Source organism: Cebus imitator, unplaced genomic scaffold (assembly GCF_001604975.1).
Source record: "Cebus imitator isolate Cc_AM_T3 unplaced genomic scaffold, Cebus_imitator-1.0 Scaffold55, whole genome shotgun sequence".
Taxonomy (NCBI): domain Eukaryota; kingdom Metazoa; phylum Chordata; class Mammalia; order Primates; family Cebidae; genus Cebus; species Cebus imitator.
In genome coordinates this window covers 1,266,585-1,290,701 of record NW_016107370.1, presented here as the reverse complement: position 1 = coordinate 1,290,701, position 24,117 = coordinate 1,266,585, and the positions used below count along the sequence as shown (strand labels likewise).

The following is a 24,117-nucleotide window of genomic DNA, read 5'->3' as shown; positions in this document are numbered from 1 at the left end:
AGACGGAGCCTCGCTCTGTCACTAGGCTGGAGTGCAGTGGTGTGATCTCTTGACTCACTGCAACCTCCACCTCCTGGGTTCAAGCGATTCTCTTACCTCAGCGACTACAGGCATGCACCACCATGCCCAGCTAATTTTTGTATTTTTATTAGAGACGGGGTTTCACCATGTTGGCCAGGATGGTCTCGATCTTTTGACCTTGTGATCCACCCGCCTTAGCCTCCCGAAGTGCTGGGATTACAAGCATGAGCCACCATGCCCGGCCAGGAATTGTCACTCTTATCCTCTGAGAATCATGTTGATTGATCAATGAGCATAGCATCAGAAGTCACATAAATCTGAACTAAATGGGTCCCACCACTCCCTATAGCCTGGTTTGATCTCAGGCTGATGATAACTTCTCAATTTTCTTACCTGTCAAATGGAAATCCCCTCTTCACAAAATTTAGGCAGAATCTGATGACGTGTTCCATACACGTTGTCAGCCAACCTGTTGGCACTCAACTAACAGTCCCTAATTTCTATGAAGCAGTTAGGCCCTGGCTCAATACCTAGCTCTACAACTTACTAAACCTTTCTTGCTTCAGTTTCTTTATCTGAAAAAGGGAAAGAACAGTAGTGCCTGCTGCATAGGACTTTGCTGGGAGGACCCAAAGAGCTCCTATGTAAATATAGTTCAAACCACACCTGGCACATAGCAAGTGCTCAACAAAAATGAGCTGCTGAAACTCACTACCCTCCTTCCCTACACCTATATTAAGAAAGCACAACTCACCTACTGTAACTGCACACTTCGCCATGGCCAAACACCAGGACTTGTCCCTGCCCCGCCACACAGCGTCTAAAAGACATCCAGAAGAGTCAGTGGGCTGCTGAGCCTGCGGTTCCTGCTACTGTTTTGGCCTCTGTTTCCTGGACCTGCCTCGGTTCCTGACCCTGACAGCGGCTGCCTGGTGCCTACCTTGCCACCTGTACCTCTCCTCTGCAAGGATGGCCAAGGCACTCCGTGGTGCCTGTGTCCCCCTAGCCCATCACTCATGTCCTAGGCTCTGTCCTGACCCCTAAGGTGAGGGTCAGGTGCAGAGCCATGACCTTCTGTGCCCATTCCCAGCTGGGCCTCATGTAGCTCCAAGTAGAAGTTTCTGGGACCTACCACAAGAAGAGAATATGCTCCCTCTACAGGGTATAAAGTAGCAATTCTGCATAAACATCAGCATCAAATGGAGACCGTTCCCTGCCTGTCACTCCACCGACTCCCCAGATTCTTTTCTCTGAGCCCAGCCTTGACCTTGCTTCCCTTAACCTCCTTTCTCTAGGCTTACCCTTCATCCAACCCCTAAGCAGGCCTCCTGGGCTGGTCCACAAAGAGCCCTTGTGAGAATGAGAAATAAGCACCTCTCTTGGATGCTTGGAAGAGATGCTTGAAGAGCCAATGGGACCACATGACAATGAGAAAAATGTACCCCTTCCTTCAGGCTGGCCATCAGGTGCCACAGCATACCGTATTGCATTCCATTTAATGAATTCAAGGCAGTTTATCAGGCAATTATCATGTGCCAAGATTTCTGGACCTGCAAACAACAATAAGGCAGGGCTGGAGGCTCTGAGCCTCACAAAGTCTGCTAAGACAATGGGGCTGTAGGAGGAGGGAACCGGTAGACCCACTACAGCCCCCAGAGCAGGAGTGTTCTGTCCTCTTGGGCTGGAGTGATAAGGGGCGCGGGGCCTCAGCAGGAGCGCTGCCACCCGATCTGGGCCCTGACAGATGAGTGAGCAGCTGCCAGAAAGAATGTGAGCAGATGCCAGGCAGAGGGGAAAACACAGGCAAAGGCAAAAGGTGGCGACTTCATGGGACATTTAGCAAATGTAAGTTTCCAGTGAAGGGGTGGGAAAGGGAGGGAAGAAGGGAGGGAGGAGGAACGAGCTCACTTCATGCAATCTTTTGGTAAATACTTCCTGAGGAGCTGTTAGGTGCTATGTGCTACGAGCTATAATAGGTCCCAGAAAATAAAAATAAATAAAATAGAATCATAGTCATCAGTGGAGAAAAATCTAATTTAAGGAGAAAGAAACAATTCTAAGTATAAAACAACAAGTCAACCTCACTGATAGAACTGCCCACAGTGCTTCTCAGGTGTCATGGGCATGCCAGAGACAAGAAGGGGTCTGCTGGGGGCCAGAGAGGCAGCCTGTGTGATGGAGGACAGGAGGACCCAGCTGGTGAACACAGGATGGGCCACAGGAGGAGTCCCCAGATCAGGGTGAGGTTAGAGCAGGGTACATCCTTGGGAAAGGGGACAGCAGAAACGGGATGCAGGCACACAAGGGTGCGTTGTGGCCGTCCTACGTGGGCTTGTTTGGAGCAGGGTTTTACTTCCCTTTTGATGTCTTAGTAGCACTCTACATGAGGCCTGCTTTCTTTTTTTGCCGGGAGGGGGATAGTCTCACTCTGTTTCGTAGGCTGGAGTGCAGTGGCACGATCTTGGCTCACTGCAACTTCCGCCTCCCAGATTCAAGAGATTCTCCTGCCTCAGCCTTCGCGTAGCAAGTGGCTGGGATTACAGACATGTGCATCCACACTGGGCTAATTTTTGTAGTTGTTTTTTAGTAGAGACAGGGTTTCACCCAGTTGGCCAGGCTGGTCTAAAACTCCTGACCTCCGGTGATCCATCCGCCTTAGCCTCCCAAAGTGCTAGAACTACAGGCTTGAGCCACTGCGCCCCGCCAAGGCCTGCTTTTTTAAAGTGTACTTTTTTCTTTGCTCAGCAGTTTTTTTAAAGCTGTTTTGGAAAAAAAAAAAAAATCACATTCCATTTTTTCCCCCATGGTATGGATAATAAAGGCTGGACGTCTCTGACCTAGGGTGACGGTGGGCTCAATTTACATCTTATGTCCTGATGTCCCACTCAATGTCACACTCATTCCAGACAAAGTGTCCCAGTTTAGATTACAGATTATATGACTGCCCTTTTGTCCTCAAGGTGTGGTCCAAAGGGAAGCATCTTTCTCTGCCATTGCTGTTTCCCACGTGGGCCAACTCAGACGTTCAAGTGGAGCCGCAGCTCAGTTTTCCAATCTGCTCTGAACAAAGGCTCCTTTAATAAAGTGAGACTTGGTTGGAAGGAGCTGAAAATGATCTTGGGTCCTAAGCACTGGACTGAGGCAGAGAGAGCAGAAAAGGACAACAGCATTTCAGGTACTGGCCTCTCAAGAGCAAAGGGAGGCCCTGCACTTGGGGCCCCAGAAACCCCCGGCCTCTGAGCCGGAGCTGTAGACAGCTTCCATCACCACCTTGGAGGGGCAAGGAGAGATGACGGGCTCCACCCCTCCCATCATCACCCGCCCCTGACCATCCCACACCCCCAAACATCGCATTCTGTCCCCCAACCACCACCCACCTCCCAACCTCAGGCCAAGTGACCCAGGGAACCTCCCTTGGAAACAAAGGAGTTGGAGTCCCAGAGATGCAAATCCCTGATTTTAAACATCAGCTGCTGGGCACAGTGGCTCATGCCACTGTAACCCCAGCACTTTGGGAGGCCGAGGCAGGTGGATCACAGGTCAAGAGATTGAGACCATCCTGGCCAACATGGTAAAATCCTGTCATTACTAAAAATACAAAAAAAATTAGCTGGGCGTATTGGCACATGCCTGTAGTCCCAGCTACTCGGGAGGCTGAGGCAGGATAATCACTTGAACCCGGGAGGCAGAGGTTGCAGTGAGCTGAGATTGCGCCACTGCACTCCAGCCTGGCAATAGAGCAAGACTCCATCTCAAAAAAAAATCAGTGTCTACAGGATTTCTACTTTAAAGGCTCTGAAATGCCTCTCATGAAAATGGCCTTCCTCTTCCACCCTCATCCTGTCTACAGCAAGGGCTCCAATGCCTACCCAGCCTTTTTTGCTGCCGAGGGAGAATGAGGCATCTCATCAAGCGTGGAGGTGGGGGGAATACTCAGGGAAGAGACCTGAGGAAAAAGCATGCTAGTGGCCCAGGGCTCTGAAGAAAATGATGGATGCCAGAGAACATGCTAGCAAACCTCCCACCCTATTACTGCTACCTTAAAACATGACAGAGCTGCCACCAATGGAAGTCGCTTTGAGGTTCTTCCCCACATGCCAGTTAAAAAGAAACTGTTATCCTTGTTTTACACGAATATACTGGGGCATGAGTGGTTTTAAGGGATTTGCCCAAGATAGCATGGAGGGAGAATACATGTCATCTGGCAAAGTTTTAAGATGACATGAACCCACACTGTCACCTTACACTCTGTCTCAGACCCACTGGTGAATGCATCCCTGAAGAACTACAGCACTTCAGAGGAAGGAGGAAAGGAAGGATGTGTGCACATCTATTTATCCATTAAGAAAATGAAGACCAGAACCAGGGTTCAGAGTTTCCGATGCATTTTCTGGCACTTGGTCCATTTGGCCACAATACTATTTATCTTTCCAATTAATTTCACTAATATTCCTTTCCACTGTGTCCCTTAGAAATGATCCTGCCTGTTATCATCTAAAACAGTAAAAACTTAAGATTCAAATTTGCTCTTCTAAGATTTGGAGCCTAATTCCACTACCAATTCGACCTTAAGTTTGCTTAACTGGCTTAGAAATACAACACAAATCAATTTCTTTTTTTTTTTTTTTTTTTAATTGAGGGAGTTAGGATAAAACAAAATAAAAACCCAAACAAACTTAAGAAGAAATCCCCCAAATTTTCTAAATTCAGCTTCCTCCTTCGGCACTATAGATTTCATTAGAAAGAATGAAAACAGGTATTTTTAACATAAGAGTACAATCCACTACCGGTCAGCATGCAAATGTTTACATTTTTAAAAGATAATTTTTGTGTTTTTTTGGTCCCTTGGTATTCTATATGTTAAGTAGTAGGAGAAAAAGACATTAAAAAGATGTCTGTCTCCAGTAAATTTCTAATCTAGTAATAGAGGCAAGCAAAAGAAATACCAGGAAACCACCAGGTAATGCATCTGCAAATGCTAAAATGATACTGCATCCACTATGGCCACTAAGAGGGATTAGGAGAGGAAAGACACATGGGCTTTGATGTGAGATTATCAAATTTTCTTTCTTAAAATTTTTTTGAAAGGCTTCACGGAACGGCAGGGCATAAGGTGGGCTTTGGTAGATTGAAAATTTGTGAGTTTTAGGAAACAGTATTTCACCTGGGTAAGAAGAGCCCAGACTTACAGACGCAGGTGAAAGTGCAGCTCTGAAAGGGAAGAGAAGGGAAGCATGGATACTTCTGCCCATGCCTAGAGACCTGGCTTACCCTTGCATGAGTGCAGGCACGGGGTGAACCACTCACTGTGACTTCACAGTCAAGCGAGAGAGAACATTCAGGTGGGATTTGCTTCCCTCTGACATTACCAGCAGCATAGGCTGATGTCAGTGTCCCTGTGCGTAAGGTTCCTTGTGACACAACTCAGAGATCTAAGCCTCCATTAGTTACTTGAGGCACTTCTAAGTACCTTTATAGTTTTATAAAATTTCACTAACATTGGGAATTGTTTTTTCTCATTTCTCTTGGTGCCATTCTAGTAACTTGGCAATTGCTTTAATAGACAAAACTCAATCATGCATGATCTAGCACAGGTGAGAAAATCAGAGGCATGCTTACCAATGGCAGCACAAAGCTTATGTGGGGGTGCATGGGATGGAATAGCTAACTAGCTAGAAAGGGTCCTCTTTACAGAGGGTCTGCAGTATCAGGCAGGGGCACTGAAGCCTGGGGGTCACCAAGGGCCACAGCACAGGGGACTGACAGGGAGAATCCAGAGGCTGGAACTCTCCTTACCAGTCACCTGCCCTCATTGTTAAACCCCACAGTGTTCTCAGGCCACCATGCCACAAAGGAAAACATACTGGGTAGAGGCAGGAGGCGTGTTTCCATCACTCCTCAAATGCCACTGGCCCACATGACCTGCGCAGTTAGTGTAACCTTTCTGAATTTAAGCTTTGTCAACCATAAAATGGAAAAGTTGGACTAGAAGATCACTGAAGTCCATTCTAGCTCTAAAGTTCAAAAGATCTTTGGTCTCCAAAATCAGGTTAAATTCTAGTGCTCGGTGGCTCCGCCCTCACCCTGCTCCCAGTCCAATAACTTCATGCAACACATCGCTGAGAGCCAATAGGAACGAAAGCGCTGATTTAAAGAAACAGGAATATCAAGTGCAATACTGAAAAAAGCTGAAACACACAGGAAGATCTGGATGCTTCCCTCCTGGTGCTTCCAGAAACGCCACAAAATCGCCACATTTGCCTCAAATCACCAAATCTCTTAATTCAGATTATCCATGTCAAGAATATCCAGTTCTCCTATAAACAAAATGATACTTTTATGTTTCCCTAAGTTAGAAATGTTTCTAAGTATTAAAATAAGCACAGCCATAGTCCTAAACTGTATTTTTCTACTGAAAAGACAACACCAGAAGCTAATCTCATGAAATCAGTCCATGTAAGACCAAGCCTGTTAACTACTATTGTGATGCTAAGTCCAGAACTCCTGTGCAAAATGTGGCCCTAGAACCAGCTAGACCAGCATCACTCACTAAATCAGAATCCCTGCAGGGGGGGCCCAGCCGACTTTGTCTTCCGAAGTCCTCCAGGTGATTGTGACATGCACCTGAATTTGAAAACTGCTTGTCATTTTTCAGAAGCCCACAGAAATAAAAACAAAGCCAACATACCTGGCTCCAAAGATGTCCTTTTTGGCGAGATCAATTCCAGAAACAACTTTTACTCTGAGAATACGTGACTCTCCCTGTGACAAGAGGAACAAAAAAGAGGTTAAAAAAACTGATCTTCAATGAATCACTCTCCCATCCAATATTAAAGTCATTGATTTCTATTCAGTCCACTATTGGGATACAGAATAAATCAATTCAAGCATAAGCAATTCTTCCTTACACTGAAGTTCAAAAAGCAATATTCCAGCTCTAAAATTTTGTAACTCTAGAAACTTACAGCATCTAAGTAAATTAAGCACAAGTTTAATTCAAAGTAGGTCACTAAACTAAGATCAATTACTCCTGACATTTAAAGTCAGTATTTCCCAGCTGTACCAAGAATACAATCACACACATAAAACGATCTAAAGGTCCAAGTGTCACAAGTTTGCACAAATAAATAATTCCTCCCTTAAGTTGACATTTTTATGTGACCTGCAATAAAAAGGAATTTAATGTAATAAAACATTTCAAAATTATAGTGCTTTTAAAATATTGGCATCAACAAGCAAAAATAATTCCTTAGTTCCAGTAAAAAGAAATAAAAACCATCTAAATGGAAACCACCCCAAAGTGTCTCAGAAATCAATCACCTGTTCATTTGTTCATTTATTCATCATTTCTTCATTCATTCCAAAATTTCCTAAGAAGCTCCTATGCCCAAGGCCTTGAAATACAGACATGAATATGCTCCAGGCTCCACTGAAGGCGACAAGCAGCCCAGCAGTATAGGACTCTACCACAGCTTAGAGTAGTACTTCAGGGCTACGACATTCAGGACAGGTGAGATGGCTTAGGAGAAGGTGGTAGGCAGAAGTCCAGGATAACTCAGGTTTCTAGTTTGGATCATGAACTGTCAACATGAACTGAAATAGAGGACTGTGTCCAAGGTGTCTATGAAGCAATCAGATGGAAAAAAATAGATCACTAAATGGGGAGAAACGTCTGGTCTGAGTAGAGAATTAGAAGTTATCAATGTAGAGTTGGCAGTTACAACCAAGGTCTATAGAAACTTAGCCTAAAAGAGCGAGAATAAAAAATGGCTCAGGATGGAGTTCCCAAGAACACAATGGCTGACAGAGCAAGAAAGCATTAATATGAAATTAATCTACCCAATGTTTAGTCAAGATGTAGGTGAGGGTAAGAAAATCTCAAGGATTATATAATGTCGAAGAGAACAACGGCAAGGCAAAAATAAAACATGGAGGGTACAGGATGGTGGACCTTTGTCAATTAGCTGCAAAGATCAAACATATATCCATGCAATGGGCACATATCCTTGAGAGACTTTACACTCCAGGAGCCTTCCATCCACTCAACCATCCATCCAACCACATATTCCCAGCACAAGTCTGCCCATGTGGCAAGCACAGTGTCCCCATAATACGGTAAAGAACACAAATACGGTAAAGATGATGTTCTCATATCGTTTGTGTCAATGTTCTTTCAAACATGGCCTGCTTTCAAGGTTGGCAGGACTGAATGTGTTTGCCAGCCTTCACAAAAGGGTTAAGAGATGTAAAGTAACACCAGGGAAGTTAGGGATAACTAAAACAATACCCTACTATAGCAACGGGCAGCCCAAAGTGCTTACAGAAGCATCGGGGGTTAGCTGCTGTTCCCTTTTCTCTGGGCACTGCAGGGATTGCTCTGCCCATCTCTGGAACACTCACAGGCTAGGAGTCAGGGTTCTTTCTTTAGCACAGGATGTTATGTAGGCCAAGGCTCTTTTCTGGTTCTCACAGTAAGTTGTACCCTGCTGCTAATCATCTGATACCTCCATGGCCTGCTCAGCTCAAACGATGTCACTCTTAGAGTATTTTTTACACATGCTTCAAAACTTGAAGTAGTACCAGCTATTTGGGGAAGGGCAGAAGCAGGTGGATCACTTGAGTCCAGGAGCTCAAGGCTGCAGTATGCTATGATCATGCCTGTGGGTAGCTACTGCACGCAAACCTGGGCAACACAGCAACACACGTTTCTTTTCTTTTCTTTTTTGAGACAGAGTCTCACTCTGTCATCCAGACTGCAATGCAGTGGTGCAGTCTCAGCTCACTGTAACCTGCACCTCCCAGGTTCCAGCAATTCTCCTGCCTCAGCCTCCCAAATAGGTGAGATTACAGGCACATGCCACCATGCCCAGCTAATTTTTGTACTTTTAGTAGAGATGGGGCTTCACCATGTTGCCCAGGCTGGTCTTGAACTTCTGACGTCAGGTGATCCACCTGCCTTGGCCTCCCAAAGTGCTAGGATTACAGGCACCAGCCACCCTGCCTAGCCACAACACCCCATTTCTAAAAAACTTTAATGCATAGAGAACCTGTAACGACATTTCTTTATTCCACAACTATTTACTGAGTAGCCATGATGTGCCAGACACGTTATCTGGAGAAAGAGATGTAAACAAGACTGAGTTCCTGCCTCAAGCAACCCATCATCTAGTAGGTGGAAGACAGACTATAAATACATAATGCAAACGGCAAGCAAGATGATTTCTGATGGTGGCAAGTGCTCTGAAGGCAATATGACAGTTAAACAAAAGCAACTGAGTAGAGGGAGAGGGAAAAAGCAACTGGGGAGACGAACATTCATGGCTGAGTGATCAGGAAATGCTTCATTTGGTGGAAAGACACTGGAGCTGAAACCTGAAGAAAGGAGGCCAAGTGGTGCGCGGGGCTGAGAGTTCCAGGAAAGGCTGACAGCAAGCCCCGCTTGACGGAGGGAGGCAGAGTCCGTGCAGGGCACCGTGGGATCTGGTGGGGTCAAAGACCACAGAAGCCAGCCTCAGGAGAGGGTGGATTATCCCAACTATTTGGGGAGAAGCACTGGAAAGTTTTAAGCAGGGGAGTGACAAAATGTGACTTCAGTCTTTGAAAGAACCACCGTGGCTGCTGTGAGTGAACAGGGCAGAAGGTGGGAGGACAATTGGACAGAGTTTCTGGCAAGAGCTTTTAATACGATGGAGGTGGAGAGAGAACCAGATCCAGTATATAAAAATGTAGTTGAAATAAATGATTTTTTAAAAAGTTTCAAAATGGCTTATACAATTGAGCTACAAGCATGCTAGTGCTTCCACAGAAAAGCGTCCCTTTTCTACCCAGACACGCAGCTTGACTACATTTCCCAGCCTTCCTTGCAGTTGGGTGCAGTAATGTGACTAAGTTCTGGCCAATGGAACGTGGTCAGAAGTGATGAGGCCTCTTTCCGCACCAGCTCCATAAGCCCCGCCCACTCACCAGCCTTCATTCTCATCCATGTCCCTCCATGAAATGGGGAAGGTCCTGGAGATCAAGAAGGGAAAACCATATAAAAGGAGTAGAGCCAAGCACCCCGCATCTCCTGACTCTCCCCAGAAATGAGCTGGAGATAAGACTTTTTCTGTTTATTTCCACCCAAAACCAAAAGTTGTTATAGCAGTCAACCCTGAAGTACAATGTAATCTCATTTTTTTTTTTTTTTTTAAAAGTCAATGATATAGCTGCGTAGAAAAAGACCTGGAAAGGGTGATATTAGTAGTGATTACCTCTGGAAAATGAATCACTTCTTCGGGCTTATTTTCATTTTTTTTTCCCTTTTGAAGCATTAAATATTTTTGTTTATAAACTAGACTTTCATTTTTTTTTTAAAAAAGTAAACACTAAGAAAAGCAAAATAAAAATTTTAACACCATTCAGGTGTGATTTTGCAGAAGAAAAACAAATCTGCCACGTGTGGTGGCTCACATTTGTAATCCCAGAACTTTGGGAGGCCAAGCAAGGCAGGTGGATCATTTCAGGTCAGGAGTTCAAGACCAGCCTGATCAACATGATGAAACCCTGTCTCTACTAAAACTATAAAATTAGCTGGGCATGGTGATGCACACCTACAGTCCTGGCTACTCAAGAGGCTGAGGCAAGAGAATCGCTTGGACCCGGGAGGCAGAAATTGCAGTGAGCCAAGATCGTACAACTACACTCTAGCATTTGAGAGTGAGACCCTGTCTCAAAAAAAAAGAAAAAGAAAAGAAAAACAACCCTTTGAGTTATTTTTTGGCAACTCACAAAGGTATAGAGCTGCAAATATGGAAGATATGAAGGGGTTCTCTTATGTAACATGTAGGCAACAGCTGAGAGGCAACCTTTACTGAGCACTTACTGTTTACAAGCACCTGTCGCAGGAAATTTCACTTCTCTCTCGAGTTCCAAGAAAAGAGAGCATTACTCTATAAAAAATAATTTACACATGCATTTTAGAGACACAGCAAAAATGTCTTATCTTTGTTTCCTCAAAATGACAAGCTTAAACACAGATAAGCAGCCACCGTCATTCTGTAAAGAAGCACATGACAAGGTGTGTAACCAATTTATCAGACGCAGTGGCCTCAGGCTGAGCCGCTGTACTTTCTGAAGCATTTTATTACTTTCATAAAATCTATGTGTGATATTCTGACCCCGTTTATGACTCCAGTAGAATTAAATATTTAACTAAGGTGGCTTTACTTAGACAATGAAAATATTATTCATAGATTGACTGTACAATGCAGAGGAGAAAGAACAGAGTAGAGACACGGCTGAAGAGAACTTTCAACATCTCTTCCTGTCATTAATCTATTGTTCTAAACTGTTATCATGTAACAGGGGTGATTCTGTTAGCTTTACACATATTTTTCTTTCACACTGAATTTTCTAATTCTTCACCGAGGCATAAAACGAGATAAGGCGCCTAAGCCATAAGTGATAGCAGCACACTAAGAAATAAAGTGTCCAAACTGAGAAACAGGTAGTAATCTGAAGGTCCGTTTGCGAGACCTCCATCTGGAACTCCAGCAGCCCTACCCATAAACTGTGCACAAGCAGTTACTAGAGTCCCATGGTCACCCACAAAGCCTATAAAATACACAATCCATCAACAGTGTTCAGGTGGTAAAATAAATTTCAAGTTCCAACTCAAAACTCAAGATACTAGAATTTTCCATTTCTCCTATGACTTTGTCTTAAGAAGGTTAATTTGTTATCTTTTATTCTTATTTTCCACAATGGCAGGTCCTCTCCTAAAAAGATGATATCTGAGCTGGGAAGTAGTGCTTTTCCTGCACAGGGAGCCACTGTGACCCCAAGATCACGGACACCAGCTGTCCATGTGGACAAGAAGTTCTAAGCCAGGGACTTCCACAGTTTGATCACTATCAGCTAAATTAATTCATGTATTTACCTTCCATGTTCTAAAGTACATTTCTAGTTCTAGCTATTACCCCTCACACTTGCAGGCCTACAGTAAACACTCTGGATTAAAACAGATGACCAATGTTTTTTGGACCACATAAATATGTAAGTTATATATACATTACTTTAGTTGCTTTAAAAAATAACTAAGCCAGCATATGGACGATGCCCACCGTGTGCCTGCTCCACAGTAGCTATAGTTACTCTTTCCATTCCTGCCTGTTCTTGTCCTAATCCTGAGACAGGATCCTATTTCATGCATTTTTAAAGACTTTTTTTAGAGCAGTTTTAGGGTCACAGCAAAATTGAGCAGAAGGCAAAGAATTTTCCTACATACCCCCGACTGCCACACATTCACAGCCTCCCCCGTTATCAACATCCTGCACCACAGTAGTACCCTGTTACAATTCACACAAAAAAATCACCTGAAGCCCACTGTTTACATTAGGGTACACTCCGTGAGTTTGTACAAATGTATAATGACATGTATCCACCATTATAATGTCATACAGACTATCTCCACTGTCCTGAAAATCCTCGGTGCTCTGCCTGCTCATCCCTCCCTTGCCTGATTTAAAAAAAAACAAACAAAAAAAAAAACTCACACACTGTCCTATCGCCTCTCCACCCCATACACCTTCCTGTTACTTCCAACATTTGCAAGGTTGCATCCTCTTCACTGTTTTTTTTAAGATGGAGTCTCACCCAGTTGCCCAGGCTAAAGTGCAGTGGAGCAATCTCGGCTCACCACAACCTTCGCCTCCCAAGGGTTCAAGCGATTCTCCTACATCAGCCTCCCAAGTAGCTGGGACTACAGGTGCATGCCACCATGTACCACTAATTTTTTGTATTTTTAGTAGAGACAGCATTTCACTATGTTGGCCAGTCTGGTCTCAAACTCCTGACCTTGTGATCCACCTGCTGCCTCAGCCTCCCAAAATGCTGGGATTACAGGTGTGAGCCGTTGCACCCAGCAATCCTCTTCACTTTCTATCTCTCCACACCAACACCTGCCCGCTACACCTTTCCCTCTCTTTGTGTTGGGTCCCACAACCTGTATTGCTGCCACCCCTCCTAAAATCCCTTAGTTCTCCACATCTCCACATTTTGCTGACTGTATGATTCTCCATCTAATCATACACTCAACAAAAATGCAGAGTGATACCGTGCTTAATGCATTGTTCTAGCAAAAAGGAGGAGCGTAAAACTGAACCAGATGCATTATTCTCTCTCAGGAGCTCACAGTCAATAGCAGAGGCAAGGTGTGTGCACAGTTGCCTCTTACACAGCAGTGGAACACAGGCTAAGATGTGAGTGGAGAGAACAAAGACCCAAGGTGGGAAATGAAAGAAGTCCACCACCAGGGCTGCACGTCCAGCTCAACCTCAGATAACACTGACAGAGGCTAACAGCCCTAACTCAAGGAAGGACTCACTGCCATCTCTGATCATCACTGGCAGCCCAACACATAATATGTGGTCAAATTCTGCTGTCAACAAGCAGAAGCCCCAAGGATATGAGTTTCTGAAAAGACTAAGGGAGGCCAGGTGTAGTGGCTCACATTTATAATCCCAGCAGTCTTTGGGAGGCTGAGGCGGGTGGCTCATGAAGTCAGGAGTTTGAGACCAGCCTGGCCAACATGGCTAAACCCTGTCTCTACGAAAATAAAAAATACAATACTGAAATACAAAAAATTAGCCGGGCATAGGGGTGTGTGCCTGTAGTCCCAGCTATTTGGGAGGCTGAGGCAGAGGAATCACCTGAACCCAGGAGGCAGAGGGTGCAGTGAGCCAATATCGGCCCACTGTACTTCAGCCTGGCAACAGAACAAGACAGACAGACGGATGGATGGACAGGGAGGGAGGGAGAGAGGGGTGGGGGAGGGAGGGAGAGAGGGGTGGGGGGGGAGGGCGAGAGAGAGACAGAGACAGAGACAGACAGACAGACAGACAGGATAGGACAAGACAAGGCTGTGGGATTCTGCACAACCTAAATTTCTCAACTTCTACTAGGTAATGGCCACTGTTATGCCAAGTAGAAAAAGGATTAACAAATGGGAAAAAAATAAAGGGACAGACCTCCAGAGCAAAACCCTAATTTAAATGCTCAAGGTGACTCTTTCTTCAAGAAATGATGCTGGGTGGTTTTGAATTCTTAAATATCCACCAATTCTTGATATTTCTTTCTTCATGAGGTGGATAATTTCCCATGGGTATCTGATTTAGTAACTCCTTTCTAATAGAATATGAAAAAGGTGACAGTGTGTGACTTTGGAGATTAGGTCATAAAGACATTAGGCTTCCTCATTCTCTCTGGGGAAAGCCAGCTGTTGCCATGATGCGCAGGCACTCAATCAGCCGTAGGAGAAGTCTCTGTGATAAGAAACTGAGGCCTCTTGCCTCCAGCCATGTGAGTGACTAATTTTAGAAATGGGTCCTTTTGTTCCAGTCAAGCCTTCGGATAACAGCAGCCTTGGCTGACATCCTGACTCAGACTCATAAGAGCCCTTTCCTGGTACATGCCAGTCACTGTGCAAAGACACATGTCAGAACCACCCAGCTAAGCTACTTTTGATTTCTTGACCCACAGACACTGTGAGATAATAAATTTTTGTTGCTTTATAAGCTGCTAACTCTAAAACTAATTTGTTATATAGCAATACATAACTAACATACATTGTGAAAAATCCAATGCAATAAGTACAGTCTAATTTCTCTTCGATAAGTCAAGGTTTTCCTATGTATTAGGGTGATTCTTCAAAATAAGAAAAAAAAAAGCAGCGAGAAATAAAGACTATTGCCTGTGTTTTCTATCATGTCAAAGCAGTGGCATTTTTCAGGCAAAATTAACAGAACTTGGTAACTTCAATATAAGTACAGCAGCAGCACTACTTTTAAGAAATATGGAACCTGATGCTGTAATAAATATAGTCAAAATGTGAAATCAAGGCCACTTCAAAAAACTTAAGATATGTGATCATTTATAAGAAAATTTTTTAAAAATCCAAAAAGAATGACAATCAAGAGAAGCTGAGATACTTAAATGCACTGCTGAGCTACTTACATGCACCACTAAAGTAAATTCACCCCTCTACTCTACAGCCTCAATGGATGCTATTACTAATGGCAGGATGGTCCAACACCAGTTGGCTTAAGCTCATTTATTCATTCTTTCAGAACCTACTCAGCACCTATTACGTGCCATGCTCTGTATCGCTTGCTAACACATTAGTCCAATCTTAAAATGCCCCTTCTCCACTGCTCTACTGAGACCTCCCTAGGAACAAATGAATCTAATTAAAACTGCCTGTGCTGCCACTGAAGGCTCACGACAAGCAGCTTTACTGCTCCTGTAAGAACAGCCTGTGTTCTGCACAGGGACCCAATTCTTTCAGTGAGTATCTGCCTGTCCAACATCTATTCCCCAATGCTCTGCTTGAGTCCACACAGTGATTCAACCCAAAGTGGCTGCTCAGTGCTCAAAACATACAAGGAATAATGACTCAATCACACGGAGCTCAAGGCTAAAGGATTTACTTTCTATTATAAGGAGAGCCACATATATACAAGTAACCACAATAAGAGATAAGTTTAGTAATGTGATGAATAACATTCTTCAGAAACCTGGAGAAGGAAGACATTAACATACACACAAAGGGTGGGGAGAGGGCAAAAGATGGGGAAGGTGGCAAAAGCTGTAGATGAGTGAATGTTTGAGCCAGGTCTTCAGGAATGAGGAAAGGGGAGGGAGGAGAGGAGAAAGCTGGTGTCCTGGGAGGAGCTAGTGTGCCAGGGAAGCAGGGGTGGGTGCAATAAATGAGTGTGGCCTGCACCTGGCTCTATCCTCAGCAGGATGCAGAGCAAACATAATAACCAGGTGAGTGGTGGCTGAGGGGTGCCATCACCCTGAATGACAGCACAGAGGGCATCTGAAAGGGAGAGGACAGGGATGCTAATTACATGGTCTTCTCCACCATCTGGCAGATAAGCATGGAGGACAGGGGACTGGCTCCAATGCTCCCACTGGGGGAAGAGTGTGGCTGCGTGACAGACAGGTTTTCCATTGCCAGAGAGAAGGAATGCACTCGAGTTCGCAATTTTGTTAGCAGTGGGGTCTGCTGCTATTGGCTGGTAGAAAATAAAGAGGAGTGGTGGGTCTTAGGCTAAGGGAAATAAAGGAATAGGGTTTCTTGGATTTGAGGTTGTCTTCCCAGTGGGCCAGCAGGGCAGTACGAAGTCAGAAACCAGAGCTCAGTACCGAGAGATCAGAAATAAACACCTAGTGTGGAAAGCCTGGCTCTGTGACTGCTTTCTGATCAACCATTTATTCTGGCATTTAAGTGATGAAGCAGGACAATCTTTTTTTTTTTTTTTTTTTTTTTTTTTTTTTCTTCTCACAGGTAAGCCTTATTTCCTCAACTAAACCCTGAGGCTGCACTGCCCAATAAATTATCCACTAGTCATGTGAGGCTGTTTAAATGTAATTAAAATCAATTAAAATTAAAATTCCATTCCTTGGTCACACTAGCTACTTTCAAGTACTCAATCATCACCCATTCCCAGTGGTGCTGTTTTAGACAGTGCAGATACAGAATGATTCCATGATCCAGAAACTCCACTCTAAGGGCAAAACTCCATCCTAAGGGCACTAACACAATGCAAGAATGCAGCAGGATTTGAGTAGCCCCTTTGGAAAGGAAAGAAGGCAGGAAAAGAGGAAGGGGAAGGACCCCTATACTTCACCCAATCATAACTGAGAACACATCAGAACACTATGGAATTGAAAACAGTTGAGAAGACTATGGAATTCAGCTACAGTGAGGCAGTTATAGTGACAACAGGAAATGACTGTCTGGAAATGATACAGCCTTCACTATAACAATGTTCCAGCAGCAATATTTCACCTGCAATATTAAAGACTGGCATGCAAATTAAGTGCCTATCAATTAATAGGCACTTAATATGAAGCCTAATAAATCAAAAACCAAATGGTGTAGAACCATATTCTTGCAAAGACACTTTAAAAATCCTTGTGCAAATAAAGGAACAGTGGGGAAGGTGGCTTAATAGAGTGTGACAAAGATCTGATGAGTCCAGCATCCTAACAAGATCACAAATCTTGCACAGCATTCATAGGTAGAGTACTCAGGAAGCAAGGAGAGAGGGAAAATCCCAACAAGGGCTCCTGGTCCCTTTAAGAGAACTAGAAGGTATTCAGAGAGGAAGAGCTGGTGGGAAAAAGAAACTGAAACTCAGTTAAAGGAAAACAGCTGAAGGAATGGTAGCGGCAGACCACCTAGAAAACTCCCTCTAGGGGCCCTGTGGCGATCCACCAGGTCCCAAGGATACCCTGTGGGAGAAGCCAACTGTGATTCAAAGGGAAGAAGGCCTTCTAACAAGGACATCTGTCCAGAGAGGGGCTGGCAGGGAGCCATGGCCACACCCTCCTGCTGCAGGTGACCAATGCCAAAGGCACTGCGTTCAGGACCCCAATGGGTTTCTGTCCATTCCAGTGCTGATTCCACAGGGCTTGCACAGAACCACACGGGGGTGAAGGGGTGTTTTGATTCAAGTGCTGGCATGACATTTCTTTCTTTCAATGATATCTGATGCCTCTGTTTCTGACTTGTGAACAGAGCAGGGCCACAGCATTTGAGGTGTTTTCCCCGAGTTCTTGGCCGATATCACTATTCTGTCATCATTTCTCTCATAAAAGGCATCACTGGAGAACAGGCAGCTAAGCAGGTGAGTTTATGGGGAGTGGCAGGTTCAGGGTTACTTGTGGGTGGAGGCTGGGCTCAGTTTCATAGTCATGGACATGTTCACCCCCTCCCCATGAGCCTCACATCTACCATGACTCAAATGTGCATCTCATCCAGAAGGCAAATTCTTCCACGTGTGGACAGACTATTTTAGAGTGACTCTCAATTAAAAATGTTAGATCTTCACATGCCAAGAACCTGCAGTAACTCAATGACTGCGGAGAGGAGGAGGCTGTCATTGGGCAGGGCCCATGAAATAAATAAGCTGGCAAGAGTTCCAGCTAAAAGGACACAGTCACTCTCTTCCGGTAATTAAAAACTCTCCTTTTACCAGAATAGCTGGTAAAACTCCCATAAAAAGGTCTTCAAAGAATCCATTTATCAATGCTTCTTTTGTTCTGAATCTCTAAATCACAAGACAGGAAACATTTTAAAATTCCACCAAGATTATAAAGACAGGCATTATCGGGTGTTTATAGTTCTAAAAATGATCATATAAACAATGGCACTTTGTTGAAAGCCAAGAATTAATAGCTGAGGATCTAAAGTTCTAGATTTTTTCATGGCAGTCATAACCCTGATCTCTCTCAATAAAGCACAGTCTGGGTTTCTGGATGGAAAGTGTAGTTTGGAGTGGAAGAGGTCTAGGTTTCATGAGGTAGGTGCTGCCAAGGGCCCCCAAGAAGATACTCTCTAGGGTGAGTTCTGTTGCTTCATATCTGGATCTCACTAGGTAGGCTCAGACAGCTCCCAGCATCTTAAAAACACATCAGAACAACCCCACCCCACCTCCTTTTTTTTCTGAGAAAGAGTCTCACTCTGTTGCCCATGCCGGAGTGCAGTGGCATGATCTCGGCTCACCGCAACTTTTGCCTCCCAGATTCAAGTGATTCTCCTGCCTCAGCCTCCCAAGTAGCTGAGATTACAGGCCTGTGCCACCATGCCCAGCTAATTTTTGTATTTTTAGTAGAGATGGGGTTTCACTATGTTGGCCAGGCTAGTCTTGAACTCCTGGTCTCAAATGATCTGCCCACTTTGGCCTTCCAAAGTGCTGGGATTACAGGCATGAGCCACTGCACCCAGCCTGAACCAAACTCTTAAGAAACTCAAGACAAGTGTCGAGCTGTAGATTTTGAATTGAGAAAATGACCCGTTTCATGGATCTGAGGGCTCAGGACCAATGACTAGCATCTTCACTCTGTGGGCAAATTATAACCAATCAGCAGGCTGCATGGGGAGCATGCACTCGGGACCAGGGCTGAGCCTGATTATTCAAACACATGCTGTGCCCATCTCCACAAACAGGGAGACTTCCTGCTGCTGGCTCCCGGGTGCTGGAGTTCCTGGACCCTGGACAGGCCTTGGAAGGGCACTGCCAAACAGAATTCTCTCTGGGCTTCTATTTCCTATTCTCTAGGCTGCCGTTCCCCTTCCATTCCCAGGCTCTGTCCTGACAGTGCCACAGAACTGACAAGGGTTCCTCTCCACAGACTGCCATCAAATCTCAACCCTGCCTCCTGCAGATCACCTCCACTGGAATGCTGGATGTTCCCAAATGCTTCAGCCATGTATTTACAGACAAGCTATTGGTTCACTCCTCACAGTACTGTATTTGCTACTAGCCCAATCCTCAGAAGATAACTATTTCTCATTCTGGGTAGATACGACGTTCTTGCTAAGTAACTATCCACTACTGGGCTATAGTCTGATGCCCCCTACACTAACACTTACTGGCCACTGGAAGAGGGTGACTAGGAGAAACGAAGTCCTGAGGTATCAAGAAGCCAGTATGGTGCCTGATATAGCTCTACAACTGGTTCTACCATCTGTCACATTCTGCAATGACTGCGAGAAACTGCTGGCCATCTCAGAGGAATTACAAAGATCAGAGATGGGAAAATGTACCAACTCTGAAAGAAAGGATTCTATGAATTACACAGACCGAGCATATGATAGCTTTCCTGAAGAACCACCAATTTGCTAATTTTGCTCAGGTCTCTTACTTGTCCTTTAGGCATCAGCCCAAGTATTACATTCTCTGAAACGTCTTTCCAGGGCTCCTGGACTAGTTAAGTCTTCCTACAACAAGCTCCACAGTACCCTATAGCTCTCCTCTTGCCCTTTACTGTCATTGCTTTTAAAATCAGCTGTCATGCCCAGAGATGGAGCTCTTGGAGGCAGAGGCAGGGCACATCACAAGGATACAGGGGCACGTGCAACCATTCCCAGCCAGAGAGGCACAGAGCAATCCCTCGCCCTGCTCAACACGGACTTCCCAGACTCCGGCAAACAGCTGGCCACCCAAATAATTTTAGGGGAAGTAAATCTATGACGTCAACCCAGACCAAAGTTGTAGAGAGCATTACTAAACAGGTTGTGAGCATTTAGAAAAGGAGAATAATCTACAGCTAAGGTTCACTAAGAATTATTAAAGTATAAATAAAACATCCATATAAAAATGTAGTACTTATTAAATAAGTACCAACCTATATATATAACTGGACGCAAGGTCCAACTAAGAATAAGGCACACAGATAAACTTATCTCCTTTTTTGATAAGGTTAGTAGCTCCAGATATGCTGCCTGGGTAGCGTATGTAGACTTCAGCCAGCCAGCCAGCAACACCAGTAGTACACTCCTATTTATTCTAGACAAGATGATCATGTGAGCCGAACTGATGGTAAGGCTGGGTAGGACACTGCACACAGCTGCTAACTCTTATCCAAGGTGTAATCATCAGGCCGGACACGGGGGTTCACACCTGCAATCCCAGCCCTTTGGGAGGCTGAAGTGGGCGCATCACCTGAGGTTAGGAGCTCAAGACCAGACTGGCCAAAATGGTGAACCCCTCCCCGCTACTACTATACCAAAAAAAAACCCAAAAAACAAAACAAAACAAAAAAAGCAGCCAAGGGTGTTGGCACGTGCCTGTAATCCCAACTACTAGGGAGGCTAAGGCAGGAGAATTGCTTGAACTCAGGAGGCGGCCATGTCAGTGAGCCAAGATCATGCCACTGCACTCTAGCCTGGGTGGAAGAGTGAGATCCTGCTTCAAAATAATAATAATAATAATAATAAATAAAAACAAAAAAAAATTAGCTGGGTGAGGTGGCACACGGCTGTAGTCCCAGCTACTTGGGAGGCTGAGGCAAGAGAATTGCTTGAACCCAGGAGGCAGAGGTTGCAGCCAGCTGAGATCACACCATTGTACTCTAGCCTGGGCAACAGAGTGTGACTCCATCTCAAAAAAAAAAAAAAAAAGCAAAACAAAACGAAACACAGGAAGTGTAATCATCAGAAAACTCCAGGAAAGGGTCAGAGGGTTATGTCATGGGGCTCTATTATTAGCTCCATTCTATGCAATGTTCTGAAACTGGATGAGGATATCGATGGCAGGCTAATCCAATCTGTAGCTGATCTACACAACTGGATAAAATGTCAGATGACTAAATTAGAATCCTGAAAGATCTCATCAGACTGGGTGGCGGGCCAAGTCGCACAGGATGGGGTTTGACAGTGGTATGCACACTCGGCTGCCCAAAACAACACAGGATGCAAGAAACATGATGATGAGAACATCAAGAGCAGGAGAAGAAATCTTTGGGGTTTTATTTTACCTGTAATTCATTATGACTCAACAATATGACAGTATAAACCACCTGTATTACCAAAAGTCCAGAGCAAGTAATGTCATCATACTCTGCCCGGGGACAGCATTATGTACAAGCCCAGGGGCATAATTAAAGAGGAAGGTTGTGGTTTTTCTTTTTTAAGTAAATAAGACAAACTCCATACTGTAGAACACTATGTAACCTTAAGAAAGAATGATGGTGTTCTGAATGTACCAGTTTGAAAATTAAAGACAGACTGACAGACTAGAGAGAAAATTCTGGAGGATATGCCAGCCTTTCCATAAGATAAAAAGGAAGGGGAGTGTGCGTGCGTGTGTGTGTGTGTGTGTGTGTGTGCGCGCGCTTTTATGAATATTTGCTCACATAAATGCATAAAGCAAACGGCATGGACACAAGAAACTGGTAACACTGGCTGACTGTGGGGCCAAGAACTGTTTGGCTGGGGATAGAGGTGACTGAGAAAAAGAAAGACTTCTTTGAATTTAAAACCATCTAAATATATTCATAACTCAAAAACTCTTTTTATTTTTTTTGAAACAAGGCCTCACTCTGTTGCCCAGGCTGGAGTGCACTGGAGTGATTAAGGCTCACTGCAGTTTTGACTTCCCAAGCTAAGTAATCCTCCCACCTTAGCCTCCCAAGTAGCTGGGACTACAGGTGTGTGCTATAATACCCAGCTAATTTTTTTCTCTATTTTTTTGTAGAGATTTCTCCATGTTGCCCAGGTTGGTCTCAAATTCCTGGGGCTCAAGAGATCTGCCCACCTCTGCCTCCTAAGGTGGTGGGAGCTTTACAAGTGTGAGCTACCACACCCAACCTAATCTGGTTTAAAAAACAAAACAAACAAACAAAAAAACTCAGAGAGATAGAAAAGACCAGATTCTTTCAGTGGGAAGAAGGATGAGGTGGCAGAAGTAGTCATTTTCTGTTATGAGGGTGCAAAGGGCAGATCTCACCCAAGTAGTGAACATTCAGGAGACCAGATGAGTCATATTAAGAAGGGACTCATGGTCATTAACCCAGGTCAAACACAATGCAGGTGGCCTCCTGACGCTGACAGCTGGCCCAGTAGCACTGGGGAGGGATCAAAGGCTGGTAGACTGCCAGAAATGCAGGGCATGGGAGGGGGTGGGTGGGGGGTAGGATACTGAACCAGATGGCCCCTGATGTTCCTTCCCAACTCAGGAACATCGTGATTTTAGAAGACCTGCAAAACATGCAGCCAAAAACTCAATCTAAGAAGTGCACAAGATCACACAACACTTGATGCATGTATGTAACTTCTCTAAGACAAAGCACAGGAATAATTACAATTTCTATCTATTTCATAGTGAAAGGCAGATTGTTTGTAAATCAAAATTATTAGAATATTTTCTACTCACAACAGTTTCAAAATATCAGGGATGCAACAACCAATTGCGATGAAATTAAAGCATCTCTAGATAACATTTGGGTGGGACATTGTGTGCATATGGACATAACAAATTATTGTGATTCTTCAAATCTTAAGTCCCAAAACAATTTATGGTGGCTAACCCACTCTCCAAGAGATGTTTAAAATTCCTTTTATGAAGAACACCAACACTTCTGGTATGATGGGCTGGTCACTGGACTAGTTTTAGAATATAAAAACAGGAAGGGAAGGACTACATAAGGAAGTTAAAGAGGTTACTGGTTCAAGGAGTGGCTATGGACCAGCTTGAATCCTTCACAAAAATGCAATCAAAACATCACTGAGAAACCAAATCATCAGCTGGGAAGACAGAGGAAAGATAAACCTGGCCTGCAGGGGGGCTGCAAATAGAATTAAACTCTCTCATTAGACATCAAGAAGTCAGGAAGCCCAGTGCCACCAACTTAGGAGAGCTGTAGGCTTCAACCACAGGGACAGCAGATCCTGGAGGTGACAAGGATAACAGTACATGTGCAACTGAACTGATCATGGCTAGAGACTCTCAAATGTCACACTTCAAACCCATTCCTGATTCCTCACTTCCCTTCTATCATTCCTGTGGCTGAAAGCCTGCAACTGACCACACACCACAAATGATGTTCACCCTAATTTATCTATCAGGCACCTGAATACCACAAACCATTGAGATTGCTGGCTTCACATTTAGGAGACAAACATGCCAGTGACCTCATCTTGGCCATAATCAGGCTTCTAGAGCTTTACTGCCTTAAAGTATTCAAATGCCCATTATGAGATTTAACTTTTCAGCTCAGCCTCATCACCCATCCATGCCACCTTACTGCAAAGAAATAACTCTTAGCAAAAGCTCATTAGCCAGATAAGCAACTGAAAAACTCTACTCCTTAGAGTTTACTGGACTTTCTTTGTGTTATGAATCTTGTAACTTTTACAAAGCAATATAGAAATCTGTTATTTTTTCCAGTTTCCTCATAAAATACATAAGATCAAAGGATTTCATCTGAGTCCAACTTGAAGTGGCTTTTTTTTTTTTTTTTTTTTTCAAACCACAAGATAGTCTCAATTGCCATGTGGGAGGGTACTGCTTCAAAAGAGATGTATAACTAAGTAATATCAAAACCAAAATGACAAATGTTATTTTCAACAGAACACTTTGAAAGGAAAAAGAAAACAAGAACATTAGAATATTCTTTTTGAAGGCAACTGTGTGATGCTAGATTGTGTCCGTGAACTAGATTTCCAAAAGGCCATCTAAAATACACTGTTAAATACTTATTCGTTTCCCAGGTGATATCTTATGAAGTTTAATTGTTTTTGAATTGTCATTGTCATAATGTGGACTA

The 24,117-nt window shown here is 44.1% G+C and overlaps 1 protein-coding gene across 8 annotated transcripts in view; it reads right to left on the bottom strand.

The window, feature by feature from the left end:
- Positions 1-24,117, bottom strand: part of NEDD4L (NEDD4 like E3 ubiquitin protein ligase) — a 346,587-nt gene that overhangs the window by 224,832 nt on the left and 97,638 nt on the right. For all 8 annotated transcript variants that reach the window (XM_017528805.2, XM_017528808.2, XM_037738594.1 and 5 more), the window contains one exon: positions 6,710-6,783. In XM_017528805.2, coding sequence (XP_017384294.1) covers positions 6,710-6,783 — 74 coding nt within the window. Of the gene's footprint in view, positions 1-6,709; positions 6,784-24,117 lie in introns of those variants that run through there.